The sequence below is a fragment of the Procambarus clarkii genome, chromosome 1, assembly GCF_040958095.1.
Source record: "Procambarus clarkii isolate CNS0578487 chromosome 1, FALCON_Pclarkii_2.0, whole genome shotgun sequence".
Classification (NCBI taxonomy): domain Eukaryota; kingdom Metazoa; phylum Arthropoda; class Malacostraca; order Decapoda; family Cambaridae; genus Procambarus; species Procambarus clarkii.
Window position 1 is genome coordinate 35,529,609 of NC_091150.1, and position 15,035 is coordinate 35,544,643.

General features: G+C 46.8%; 1 protein-coding gene across 3 annotated transcripts in view; it reads left to right on the forward strand.

Annotated features, from left to right (window-relative positions):
* The window catches only part of LOC123768319 (RNA polymerase II elongation factor ELL), a 270,210-nt gene that overhangs the window by 101,369 nt on the left and 153,806 nt on the right, over positions 1-15,035 (forward strand). The window contains exon 2 of one of the 3 annotated variants that reach the window (XM_045758810.2): positions 1,248-1,307. The exons of the other annotated variants lie outside the window; for them this stretch is intronic. Within the exon in view, the coding sequence (XP_045614766.2) occupies positions 1,248-1,307 (60 nt within the window). The remainder of the gene's footprint in view (positions 1-1,247; positions 1,308-15,035) is intronic. 3 annotated transcript variants of the gene reach the window in all.

The window sequence follows — 15,035 nt, forward strand, 5'->3', positions numbered from 1 at the left end:
CAATAAAAAAAAATTGACCTCATACGTAATGAAGTGGGTACCTTTATCATTTTATAAGAAAAACAATTGAGAAAATATATTAATTCAGGAAAACTTGGCTTATTAGGCAAATCGGGCCTTGCATAGTAGGCTGAGAATTGCGTTCTGGCTACTAGGTACGACATATATATATATATATATATATATATATATATATATATATATATCCATATATATATATATATATATATATATATATATATATATATATATATATATATATATATATATATATATATATATATATATATATATATATATACACACACATATATATACACACACACACACACACACACACACACACACACACACACACACACACACACACACACAATCCACACACACACACACAATCCACACACACACACACAATCCACACACACACACACACACACAATCCACACACACACACACACACACACACACACACACACACACACACACACACACACACACACACACACACACACACACACACACACACTCACTCGCCAACTAAACCACAAACACAGGATTCCAAATATCTCGGTAAAAGATTGATTGATGAAGATTAAGCCACCCAAAAGGTGGCACGGGCATGAATAGCCCGTAAGTGGTGGCCCTTTTGAGCCATTACCAGTATCAAGAGCTCGGTAAAAGGTGAGAAACACTCAGCTCGAATGATTTTTTAAAATTAGTTATGAGCGGTGTTCTTGAATCTTTTCTATTGACACAAGGGCATCACTGTGACATAGGCCTACCACCCGAGGCCACACTGAGGACTTTACTCTCAACTATATTCCACAGTTCAACAAGGTTTGGAACAGTGAAACCTGTTAATACTTCACAGGAGTGAAGTATTCATAGGACCTTCAAGCAGGTCAAGCAGGCTACCTGTGCACACTGAATTATTCCTTAAGATGCAGTGAGTGCTTCAAGTCACAACTGGGATCATCCCGGACGTAGGTTCGAACCCTCATCACGGCCCCTTGTGGATTTGTTGAGTGCTTCACCCGTGTTGTATGGACCGCGACACCTACCCCAGGCCGGGATTATCCTCAGGTTAGGCACACTGTCAGGGGTGATTACAGCCAAGTATATCAATAACAAGCCAGGTGGAGGAAGCGTAGGTAAGTTGTCAGAGTCTGGAAGACTGTAAGTATGTTTGGTTGTAGCTGTGATTGGTGTTCTACCCCTGTATGTATAGTATACTTCCTCTCCCGTAGAAATGGCGTGGATCAGACAGAGCAGCCCCTCATCTCACTCAGGCGTATCCTCAACTTAAAGTAAGTCGAAATGATGAGCTTCTTCCACACACTGGTAAACCAACCCTCCCCCCCTTACACCTCCACTTGCGTGCGTGTGTGTCGGTGGAGGTGTAGACATGCTTCAGGGCTCGTGCCGCCGCCGCCTCCTCCTCATCCCTACACACGGCTGCTACCGTCCTCCGCCTGTGTCCACCCCTGTGGCTCGCTCTCCTCTTAACGCTATCATCTTGTTTAGCCCGTATTGCACTTACAGTCCTCACGCGCCTCGCATCCTTCTGTGTACCACACACTGTGCACGCCTCTGTGTGCCATGCACCTTTCTCTGCACCACTCTACACTCTCTGCGCCTTTCTCTACAGAGAAAGGCTGCATGGCACAGGTGTCATATAGCCTAACTTAGCTTACCATGTACCTTGCATCTTTATATGTACCATGTCCCTTGCATCTATGTACCATGCCCCTTGCATCTATGTACCATGTCTCTTGTATCTATGTACCATGTCTCTTGTATCTATGTACCATGCCCCTTGCATCTATGTACCATGTCCCTTGCATCTGTGCACCATGTCCCTTGCATCTATGTACCATGCCCCTTGCATCTATGTACCATGTCCCTTGCATCTATGCACCATGTCCCTTGCATCTATGCACCACGCCCCTTGCATCTGTGTACCATGTCCCTTGCATCTATGTACCATGTCCCTTGCATCTATGTACCATGTCCCTTGCATCTATGTACCACGCCCCTTGCATCTGTGTACCACGCCCCTTGCATCTGTGTACCACGTCCCTTGCATCTATGCACCATGTCCCTTGCATCTATGCACCACGCCCCTTGCATCTGTGTACCATGTCCCTTGCATCTATGTACCATGTCCCTTGCATCTATGCACCACGCCCCTTGCATCTGTGTACCATGTCCCTTGCATCTATGTACCATGCCCCTTGCATCTATGCACCATGTCCCTTGCATCTATGCACCATGCCCCTTGCATCTGTGTACCACGCCCCTTGCATCTGTGTACCACGCCCCTTGCATCTGTGTACCACGTCCCTTCTATCTATGTACCATGCCCCTTGCATCTATGCACCATGTCCCTTGCATCTATGCACCACGCCCCTTGCATCTGTGTACCACGCCCCTTGCATCTGTGTACCACGTCCCTTATATCTATGTACCATGCCCCTTGCATCTATGCACCATGTCCCTTGCATCTATGCACCACGCCCCTTGCATCTGTGTACCATGTCCCTTGCATCTATGCACCACGCCCCTTGCATCTGTGTACCATGTCCCTTGCATCTATGCACCACGCCCCTTGCATCTATGCACCATGCACATTGCACCTTTCTATGCACCGATGAACTGGGGACAAATAAACCAAGACCTCACAGATATAAGCTTGGAAGAACACCTAGAAAATGCAAAGCTAAACCAGTGCCTGGAGAAAATAAGTTGGGTGGCACTGGCACTGTGCTCAAGCCGCAGACCTAAGGGAGACAAAGAGCGTAAGAGAAGCAGAGTGGAACGAGAACGACAATCCCTCTACAGGCGAAGAAAACCAGCCGCGGAACTTGAAGGCCGCGCCCTGTCTTAAGAACAAGAAAGAACGCTATGTAGAGAATAGTAACGATTGAACTAAAGCTACAATAATAACATTAAATCCAGGAGAAGCAGAGTGAGAGAGCGCAAGAGAGAGAGAGAGAGAGAGAGTGAGGGAGAGAGAGAGAGAGAGAGAGAGAGAGAGAGAGTGAGGGAGAGAGAGAGACAGAGCGAGCGCGAGAGAGAGAGTGAGCGAGAGAGAGAGCGAGCGAGAGAGAGAGAGAGAGAGAGCGAGAGAGAGAGAGAGAGAGAGAGAGCGAGAGAGAGAGAGAGCGAGAGAGAGAGCGAGAGAGAGAGAGCGAGAGAGAGCGAGAGAGAGAGAGAGCGAGAGAGAGAGAGAGCGAGAGAGAGAGGGAGAGAGAGAGAGAGAGAGAGAGAGAGAGAGAGCGAGAGCGAGCGAGAGAGAGAGAGAGAGAGAGAGAGAGAGAGAGAGAGAGAGAGAGAGAGAGAGAGCAAGAGAGCGAGAGCGCGAGAGAGCGCGCGAGCGCAAAGGGCTATTATCGAAATAGAGAGGAATCCGAAATACTTTGTCTCCTTTTGTAGAATCTAGAACAAAAACTACATTTAACATCGGGCCCCGGCGCGAGGGAGATGGAACTTTCACAGATGACCAGAAAGAAAAGCGCGAAATACTGAGGCAACAGTACGATTCCGTTTTCTGTGAGGCTTAAACACACTGAAGATTGATAACCCGAACGAATTGTTCATGAATGTGAGGAGGAGGCCAGGCCGGGCTCGGGGGAGTAGAACAACTCTCGAAACTCTCTGCAGGTATGCTCCAGGTAAATCATGTATCTGATGTTACCCAAGCCCCTAAACTGTGTGGTATGTTCAGGTCTCACACCCTCACCCATTATATTCTTGATTGCCCGTTGATTGGAGAGCCGGTCGGCCGAGCGGACAGCACGCTGGACTTGTGATCCTGTGGCCCTGGGTTCGATCCTAGGCGCCGGCGAGAAACAATGGGCAGAGTTTCTTTCACCCTATGCCCCTGTTACCTAGCAGTAAAATAGGTACCTGGGTGTTAGTCAGCTGTCACGGGCTGCTTCCTGGGGGTGGAGGCCTGGTCAAGGACCGGGCCGCGGGGATACTAAAAGCCCCGAAATCATCTCAAGATAACCTCAAGATAAGGACTGTTCCTGAACAGATAGCCTGGATGTGTCACAATGGAAAGATTGATGATATTCAGGAGAGAGAAGAATTTTGCACCAGGACTGTAACTTACCTACCTTGTAGCTACCTTGTGCAGCTTCCGGGGATCAACAGCCCCACAGCCCGGTCTCCGACCTCCCGGTTGGTCGTCTGGTCAACCAGGCTGTTGGACGCGGCTATTCGCAGCCTGACGTATGAATCACAGCCTGGTTGATCAGATATTCTTTGGAGGTGTTTGTTGAAGTCTCTGTTGAGCACTGAGAGGAATTTAAGTTATACTCCTTACGTGTAGCGGGAGAGTGTTGAAACGTCTTGGGCCCTTATTCTAATAAGATAATTCTCCCTCAAGAGTACCTGTTGCACCTCTGCTCTTCAACGGGGGTATCCTGCACATCCTGCCATGCCTTCTGGTCTCCTGTGATGTTATTTCTGTCATCAGATTTGTTGGAACCAGTCCCTCTAATATCTTCCTAGCCCAACCACTTGTGCTGGACGGTAGAGCGACTGGTTCGCTTCCTGCAGGTTGGCGTTCACTCCCCGACCGTCCAAGTGGTTGGGCACCATTACTCCCCCCCCCCCCCCCCCCGTCCCATCCCAAATCCTTATCCTGACCTCTTCCAAGCACTATATAGCTTGGCGATTTCCCCTGATAATTCTCACTAATATGTTCCACGTGTAGATTATAATGTATCTCTCTCGCCTGCGCTCAAGAAATACAGATTTAGAACTTTTAATCGGTCCCAATAATTAAGATGACTTAGAGTGGATTCTAGCGGTAAAGCATCATTACACGCTCTCTGGGTCAGCAACCTCTCCGGCTCTGAATGGGGCTGTTAGAGTGCAACAATATTCCACCGTACAGAGCACTAGTGTCATAAAAAGTATCATCATTGGTATGGCATCCCTTGTTTGGAAGGTCCTTATTATCCAACCTGTCATTGTCAATTTTGTTGAATTGTCTGAATGTCTATTGCAAATTGTCTGTGTCTCTAGTCATAAAAGTATTTGTATGTACGTCTGGTAACGTGCCGCATGTGTAAAGGAAGAAATGTGTATGTTTATCACTGAGAATGTTCAGTAATATGTTGTTTGTGATGTGTGTCTATATATGAACACGTTGTTCTGAAGTGGGTGAGAATAACTTGAGTTACCTCATCCCTTTGTGTGGATTTATACCTCAATAAACATTTCAATTTCAATTCACACACTTAAATCCACTTGATTTTAAAGTAGCCATTGACTGTATGCCTATGCATTCTGGGGCAGGCCCCCAATTCTTTGGAACTCTATATTCATCAAGAACTGAAAAAAAACACTGACGCAGGCCCTTCACATTCTTTGGAGACAAAGCCTAGATACTGGCGTTATCCCTGACTTACTAAAAGCAGCAGAGATAGTACCACTCCATAAAGAAATTGAAATTGAAATAAGTTTATTGAGGTAAAATACACACAAAGGGATGAGGTAGCTCAAGCTATTCTCACCCCGTTCAGTACAACGTGTTAATACATACATAGACACACATCATAAATAAACATATTACTCCATAAAGAAGGCAATAAAGCAGAGGCAAACAACTATTGGCTGATAGTGATCACACATCACAAGTCTTGAAAGAGTGACAAGAAGTATGATAACAAAACACATGGATCTACACCGTCTATATATAACCCTTTACACCGTCTATATATAACCCTTTACACCGTCTATATATAACCCTGCACACCGTCTATATATAACCCTGCACACCGTCTATATATAACCCTGCACACCGTCTATATATAACCCTGCACACCGTCTATATATAACCCTGCACACCGTCTATATATAACCCTGCACACCGTCTATATATAACCCTGCACACCGTCTATATATAACCCTGCACACCGTCTATATATAACCCTGCACAGGTTTCAGTACAGGGCACTCTTGCCTGTCACAGTTGCCGGACCACTATGGCATGGAATTAGTGGCCTTGGAAGACAAGCAAAACTCTGGCGTAATTTATGTCAGGCTGCGAGCAGCCGCGTTTAATAGCCTGGTTTACCAATCCAGCAACGAGGAGGCCTAGGCAATGACCGGGCCGCGGGGACGCTAAGCTCTGAAAATCAACACAAGGGAACTAAGGTGCACAGATTTCGCAAAAAGCCTTCGACAAATGTGACCATGGTGTTACTGCGCACAAAATGCGGTCAAACGGAATTACCGAAAAGATGGGAAGATGGATCTACAATTTCCTGACTAACAAAACCCAGTTTGTAATAGTTAAAAAAGTAAAATTTGGACCGTCAACCTTAAACACCTGAGCAGTCCCCCAGGGTACTGTGCTTGCTCCAGTACTTTATCATCCTCATATCGGACATAGACAAGGACAACACTTACAGTACCGTATCATCCCTTATAGATGACACTGTTATTTTGATGAGAGTAGACAACATAGAGGACACAGCAAACCTTCATGCTGATGAAAATCAGGTCTTTCAGTGGACTACAGAAAATAATATTGTATTTAATGAAAAGTTCCAGCTACAGCGCTATGAAAAACAACAAAATAAAATGTAAACCACGTCAAAACTGCAGTCAAATTATATCGTAGAACGTAAAAGCAATGTAAAGGATTTGAGTGTAATCATGACAGAAGACCTTTACATTAGAAAAAAAAGTAGCCGTCAAAACGGCAAGAAAAATAATAGGTTGAATAACAAGAACATTTCAAACAAGAGATGCCGTACCAATGATACTCTTCAAGACGCTAGTGCTCTCTAGAGTGGAGTACTGCTGCACAATGACAGCACCTTTCAAAGGTGGAGAAATTGCTGACCTGGAGAGCGTGCAGAGATCCTTTACTGCTAGAATCCACTCAGTAAAACATCTAAACTATTGGGACCGACTAAAGAGCCTAAATCTTTATTCTCTTGAGCGCAGGCGGGAGAGATAATAATTTACACATGGAAATATTGGAGGGGGCTGGTCCCACACCTGCACACAGAAATAACATCACATGAGACCAGAAGGCATGGCAGGATCTGCAGAATACCCCCGTTGAAGAGCAGAGGTGCAACAGGTACTCTGAGAGAGAACTCTATCAACAAAGGGGGTAGAAATAGCCTAAGCTACTCTATCCCTTTGAGATGTATTTATTACTTATCTCAATAAACATACTTGAACTTGATCTATCAACATCAGAGGCCCGAGACTGTTCAACACGCGTCTACTACACATAAGGGGCCTAACTGGCCGACCCCTCACAGTGTTCAAGAGAGAACTTGACAAACCCCTCTAAAGGATATCCGATCAACCAGGCTGTGATTCATACGTCAGGCTGTGAGCAGCCGCATCCAACATCCTGGTTGACCAGTCCAGCAACCAGGAGGCCTGGTCGACGACCGGGCCGCGGGACGATGAACCCCGAAATCATCGCAAGGTAATCACAAGGTAAGGAGGGGTAAGTGACAAAGGGTAAGGTGGGCAAGGGGGGATGTGTTGAGGGGTAAGGTGGGCAAGGGGTGTGGGGGAGCGAGGGAGCAAATGATGTACCGGTTTACCTCGGGCGGCGCTCCCATCGCCCTGTCTCGTGAAGGCTCAACTGCATAATGTTGCCCAGCGGGGCGGGGCAGGTGAAAGTGAACTGTGTAGGTGTGGTCAGGGGGAGGCTTGCAGGTGTGGTCAGGGGGAGGCTTGCGGGTGTGGTCAGGGGGAGGCTTGCGGGTGTGGTCAGGGGGAGGCTTGCGGGTGTGGTCAGGGGGTGGCTTGCGGGTGTGGTCAGGGGGAGGCTTGCGGGTGTGGTCAGGGGGAGGCTTGCGGGTGTGGTCAGGGGGTGGCTTGCGGGTGTGGTCAGGGGGAGGCTTGCGGGTGTGGTCAGGGGGAGGCTTGCGGGTGTGGTCAGGGGGAGGCTTGCAGGTGTGGTCAGGGGGAGGCTTGCGGGTGTGGTCAGGGGGAGGCTTGCGGGTGTGGTCAGGGGGAGGCTTGCGGGTGTGGTCAGGGGGTGGCTTGCGGGTGTGGTCAGGGGGAGGCTTGCGGGTGTGGTCAGGGGGAGGCTTGCGGGTGTGGTCAGGGGGAGGCTTGCGGGTGTGGTCAGGGGGAGGCTTGCGGGTGTGGTCAGGGGGAGGCTTGCGGGTGTGGTCAGGGGGAGGCTTGCGGGTGTGGTCAGGGGTGGCTTGCGGGTGTGGTCAGGGGGAGGCTTGCGGGTGTGGTCAGGGGGAGGCTTGCGGGTGTGGTCAGGGGGAGGCTTGCGGGTGTGGTCAGGGGGGAGGGTTGCGGGTGTGGTCAGGGGGAGGGTTGCGGGTGTGGTCAGGGGGAGGCTTGCGGGTGTGGTCAGGGGGAGGCTTGCGGGTGTGGTCAGGGGGGAGGGTTGCGGGTGTGGTCAGGGGGAGGCTTGCGGGTGTGGTCAGGGGGAGGGTTGCGGGTGTGGTCAGGGGGAGGGTTGCGGGTGTGGTCAGGGGGAGGGTTGCGGGTGTGGTCAGGGGGAGGCTTGCGGGTGTGGTCAGGGGGAGGCTTGCGGGTGTGGTCAGGGGGAGGCTTGCGGGTGTGGTCAGGGGGGAGGCTTGCGGGTGTGGTCAGGGGGGAGGGTTGCGGGTGTGGTCAGGGGGAGGGTTGCGGGTGTGGTTAGAGGGGTGGATTCCGGGTGTGGTCAGGGGGGGGGGGGCTTTCGGATGTGGTCAGGTGAGGCTTGCGGGTGTGGTCAGGGGAAGCTTGTAGGTGTGGGTAGGGGGCGCTTGCGGGTATGGTCAGGAGAAACGTGCAGGTGGATAGACGCGATAAAGCACCTAAATTATTGGGGTCGTCTCAAAGCTCTAGAAAAAAGACGAGAGATACCAAATAATATACACATGGAAAATACTGGAGGGCCAAGTATCAAACAGTACACAGTAAAATAACAACATACTGAAGTGAACGGTATGGAAGAAAATGCGGAATAGAACCAGTGAAGAGCAGGAGTGCCATAGGCACAATCAGAGAACACTGTATAAACATCAGAGGTCCGCGGTTGTTCAACGTCCTCACTGTGAGTAAGAAATATTGCCGGAACAACCGTGGACATCTTCAAGAGGAAACTAGATAATTTTCTCCAAGTAGTGCCGGACCAACCGGGCTGTGGTGGGTATTTGGGTCTGCGGGCCGCTCCAAGCAACAGCCTGGCGGACCAAACTCACTCAAGTCAGAGGCCAGGCTTGGGGAGTAGAAGAACTCCCAGAACCCCATCAAGCCGGTATCAAGCAGATTCCTCCATGCAACATATCCTCCTCTGATGTATTCCTCCATGCAACATATCCTCCTCTGATGTATTTCTCCGTGCAACATATCCTCCTCTGATGTATTTCTCCGTGCAACATATCCTCCTCTGATGTATTCCTCCATGCAACATATCCTCCTCTGATGTATTTCTCCGTGCAACATATCCTTCTGTAGTGTGCGCTGCAGTCTTCGTGTTCTGTATTAGTTTCATCTTCTGTTTTAGACATGAAATAATTACAAAGAAAGGTTATATTGAAGTGTAATTTTGCTTAGCAACAGTTGATATTTTGGTGGTTGTGAGAGTTGGTGGTGGTTGGGGTGGTGGTGGTGGAGGATGGTGGTGGGGCAGCACTACCCAGTGGTGGTGGGTAGGTCGTGTCACCAGCTGGTATGTGGAGGTGCCCTTTAGATAACTGTTTCTCAGGTTGTGTACCCACTGTGGCTCCAGGCGGCTCTTGATGTGTTCTGTGCATGCTCCCTGTCCGCCCCCTCCCCTCCTCCCACCTCCCTTCTCCCTCCCCTTCTCCTTCCCCTTCTCCTTCCCCTTCTCCCTCCTCTTCTCCCTCCTCTTCTCCCTCCTCTTCTCCCCTACCTCCTCCCTCCCCTCCCCTATTCTCTTCCCCTCAACCTTTGGTGCCACCTGCAGTTTCAGTACTGTTTCCTACTCAGCATCACCTGTAAAGCAACATATTCATAGAGGTCCGGTCAAAATGAGGACCTTAAACTTAATACAGGGTGCAAAACACAATCGAATCTGCCCATAGTAGGAAAACAGCAAGTTAAAGATTTGGGAATAATGATGTCTGACGACCTAACTTTTAGGGAGCATAACCAAGCAAATATTGTGTCAGCCAGAAAAGTGATAGGAGGGATTACGAGAACTTTCAAATCCAGGGATCCCATCACAATGGTTGTACTCTTCAAGTCACTTGTGTTGTCCCGTACCTTGAGGTTACCTTGAGGTGATTTCGAGGCATAGCGACCCCGCGGCCCGGTCGTTGACCAGGCCTCCTTGTTGCTGGACTGATCAACCAGACTGTTGGACGCGGCTGCTCGCAGCCTGACGTATGAGTCACAGCCTGGTTGAACAGGTATTCTCTGTAGGTGTTTGTCAAGTTCTCTCTTGAACACTGTGAGGGGGCGGCCAGTTATGCCCCTTATGTGTACTGTCACGTCTTGAGTACTGCTCAGTACTCACTTCCCCCTTCAGAGCAGGAGAGATTGCTGAAATAGAGAGAGTACAGAGAACATATACGGCATACATAGACGCGATAAAGCATCTAAATTATTGGGATAGTCTCAAAAATCTCCAGATTTTTGAAAGAAAGGAAGGAGACGAGAGAAATATCAAGCGACGTAGTTTTAAGAGAAAAAAAGCGACGAAAAGCGACGTAATTTTAAAAGGACGGGTTGCATAAGCACAGTGGGAGAACACAGTATAAACATCAGAGGCCCGCCACTCACCACTCTCCTTCCAGCAACTGTAAGAATTGTCGCTAGAACAACTGAGGAAGTTCTAAAAAGAGAGAGATGAGAGCTGGACGAGTTTCCGCTGGAGTTCCTGGACCAGTCTGGCTGTGTGAGTCCCGGGGCTACCAAAACGAGGAGCTTGAGACAGCAGGTAATCACCAGGGAAGGCTGGTCACAGACAACACTGCGGGAGTAGATCAGCCGTAAATTCCACAATCAGGTTACAGATCATCACGGAGCTCTGTGTTCCCAGAGTCTGCTTAGGGATTACTCAACCTGGACACAGTGTCCTTTTTTACTTTCTGTCTGGTGCTTTGTTATTGTGGTGTAGCACTGGTTCTCAGGGGTTGTGTAAACAGCAGTTTACCTGTGAGAGGTGAGGCACTGTGGGATTAGTGATAATATACTGTGAATATATATTGTAATACGGGAATGTTTATCTAGGAATTAATAATAAAAGGTAATATCATTACAAGCCGGAAATTAAGCAGAAAATTCCTTGCGGTAATACAGACAGCTAATAAGTCAATGTTATAAATCCAGGAACTGGCAGCTGGTGACACCCACCCAGCGACCTGGGGCACAACGGTCAAATATATACATGTAGTATTATGGAAATAGCCTCGGCTACTATCCTCTTTTGTCCGGTCGTGTTGGTCGAGTGGTTAAGGGATCCTGTACATCAGTTGCATTGCTCTCTGGCAGTGTGGGTTCGAGTCACTTCTGGGGGTGAGAGTTTTTAGTGGCAAATATGCCCGGAGACCGTTCAGGCTTGTTCGCATGTACTATTATAAATAGTAAAATACTAAGGACAACAAAAGGATACATACAGTGAGGTACAAATACAATACACAAGAAAATGGAGGTGTGTGGTAAGTGTTTTGGAGCATTTGGAAGACGTATTGTAGGCGTCAAGTGTTGCATCTGTTACACAAGATTTCACCTGAGCTGTGTAGCATTATCTACAGCATACATCAAACAGGCAAGGAATATACTGGGTTTGCAACAATGACAGGTTAATATGGGAAAACATAACCCAACTGATGTATGACATTCCTGAGTCTCACACATTAACATTCACACATGCAGTGATAATATGCGGATTGTGAAAAGACAACACTGGATAACGACCCTCAGGAACAGGTAGTTTAGGGAACCACAGCAGCAGTGTGGAGGGAGAGGGGTCTTGTGGTACATCATAACAACAGCAGTATTGCAGAGCCAGGTAATATAAACAATGAGAACAAGAGTGAGACCGAACACGTAAAGGCAGGAATTAGGACAACAAACGTGGATGGTTCCAATAGAGAGGCGGCCAAGTCAAACACAAGTATAAACAACCGGAAAAAATAAAAATTTGAAATATTTGAAAATTACTATGCGCAGGAAATATGCAAATATCGGCCTTAAAACGAAAAATGCACTTTTATGCATCCTCGAAAATGCAGGAACATGTTGGGGGAGGAACATGTTTACTGTTGCCCAGTCAATCCTCCCCGGACAAGATACGAACCAAGGACAAGGCGTTCATGGAACGTCTTACCATTACGCCAAGGAGACTGCTACTCATACCACATACCGAATACTCATACGAGTAGCTCATTGAAGTGCCAACTAACATTAAGAACGGTAGTAGGTCCAAGAGAACCAACAAGCGAGAAGGGTTATTCAATTCATTTTCAACAAGAAGAGGATCGACTGGGAAAATATAAATATAGACCTTGCAAACATTCAATGGGAGACTGTCTTAAGCGACAAAACTCCCACGCAGGGAATAGTTCAACTGACGGCTGAAGCATACAAGATCTGCTTGAAGCACGTGCCTGTGAAGAGGGTCAGAAAGAGGACACTACAAAGAAAACGCAGACGAATACACGACTATCACAAACGAGGAAAATATATCTAAACAGAGAGATCGAAAACAGGGAGAACAGGGAGAAGACATAGTGAAAGATACGACAGTAATCGCGCACACTGACGATCGTAGGAGGCTTCGTACGCCTGAGGCTGTGTTCATTTGGGTGCTGACACTAGTAATTAACATCCAGATGAATTCTTCGACTAAGAGCACACAGCTGTTCGATGGTCCTCCATTGATCCAGAGGGAAGATGGAAGACCTGGCGGACACCTAAAAGATGTTCTGTTTAATGACGTGTGTTTTAGAGAAAATCTACTCCAAAAATATGTTGTACCTAGTAGCCAGAATGTCGTACTCGGCCTACTATTCAAGGCCCGATTTGCCTAATAGGCCAAGTTTTCCTGAATATATATATATATATTTTTCATAAATTTTGTCTTATGAAGTGATAAATCTGTTCATTTCATTATGTATAAGTTAATATTTTTTAAATTTGAATTAAAACTTACGAAGATATATGACCGAGCCTAACCAACCCTACCTAACCTAACCTATCTTAACCTAACCTAAACTAACACAACTAAGTCAATAAATTATGTTCCTAATATAATATAATAATAATAATTTTAATAAAGAAACTCACTCAGCCTATTAGGCAAATCGGACCTTGCATAGTAGGCTGAGAAGTGCGATCTGGCTATTAGGTACGATATATATATATATATATATATAATATGTGTGTCGTACCTAGTAGCCAGAACGCACTTCTTAGCCTACTATGCAGGGCCCGATTTGCCTAATAAGCCAAGTTTTCATGAATTAATGTTTTTTCGGCTACCTAACCTACCTAACCTAACTTTTTCGGCTACCTAACCAAACCTAACCTATAAAGATAGGTTAGGTTAGGTAGGGTTGGTTAGGTTCGGTCATATATCTACGTTAATTTTAACTTTATTAAAAAAAATTGACCTCATACATAATGAAATGGGTAGCTTTATCATTTCATAAGAAAAAAATAGAGAAAATATAATAATTGAGGAAAACTTGGCTTATTAGGCAAATCGGGTCTTGCATAGTAGGCTGAGAAGTGCGTTCTGGCTACTAGGTACGACATATATATATATATATATATATATATACACACACACACATATATACACACACACACATATATACACACACACACACATATACACACACACACACACACACACACACACACGTTTCATCCCCATGGAGGGGATGAAACGTGGGGAGCAAAATTAGTAGATGTTATAGACAGGAATTTCCTGACACAACATGTGAAGGAAGACACAAGGGAAAGAGGAGGAGATGCACCGAGCCTATTAGACCTGATTTTCACCCAGAACGTAGAAGATATCGAGAATTTAGAGCATGAAATACCTCTAGGGGCCAGTGACCATTGTGTCCTAGTCTTTGACTACATGATGGAATTCAAAATTATGACCATGGGACAAGAGATCTGGGAAAGGAGAGCTGACTACAGGAAAGGGGACTATATGAGGATAAGGGACTATCTGGGTGAAGTGCAGTGGGAGGAAGAAATTAGAGGAAAAACAGTCCAAGATATGATGGACCTAGTCATACAGAAATGCCAGGAGGCCGAAGAGAGATTTATACCAACGGTAAAGGGAAAAAATAAGAAGGAATATAATAACCCATGGTTTAATAGACAGTGTCAGGAAGCAAAAATGGCCAGCAGGCGGGAGTGGAGGAAGTACAGAAGACAAAGAACAGAGGACAACAGAAGCAGATACAACAGAGCTAGGAACGATTACATTAACATAAGACGAGCATCGGAAAGGGACTATGAGAACGATATTGCAATCAAAGCGAAAAAACAACCTAAGTTACTACACAGTCATATAAGAAGAAAAATGTCGGTGAACGACCAAGTGACAAGACTAAGGAAGACAGAGGGGGCATATACTGAAAGTGACAAGGAAATCTGCGAGGCACTGAATGCCAGTTTCCATGGAGTGTTCACTACCGAGCCTGAGCAGCTCCCATTGTTGGAAGGGGTTACCCTAGATGAAAGACTATCAGATATAGAGGTGACAGCAGAGGAGGTAATGAAACAGTTGACAACTCTAGATGCAACTAAAGCAGTTGGACCAGACAAAGTATCACCGTGGATACTAAAAGAAGCAGCACAGGCCCTCAGCGTGCCTCTGGCAATGATCTTTAATGAGTCACTTATGTCAGGAGAATTGCCCAGTTGCTGGAAGAAGGCAAATGTCGTGCCGATCTTCAAGAAAGGAGATAGGGAGGAGGCACTTAACTACAGACCTGTATCACTGACAAGCATCCCCTGTAAAATACTGGAAAGAATAATTAGGCTACGACTGGTTGCACACCTGGAGAACATTAGGTTTGTGAACAAACATCAACATGGGTTCTGGACAG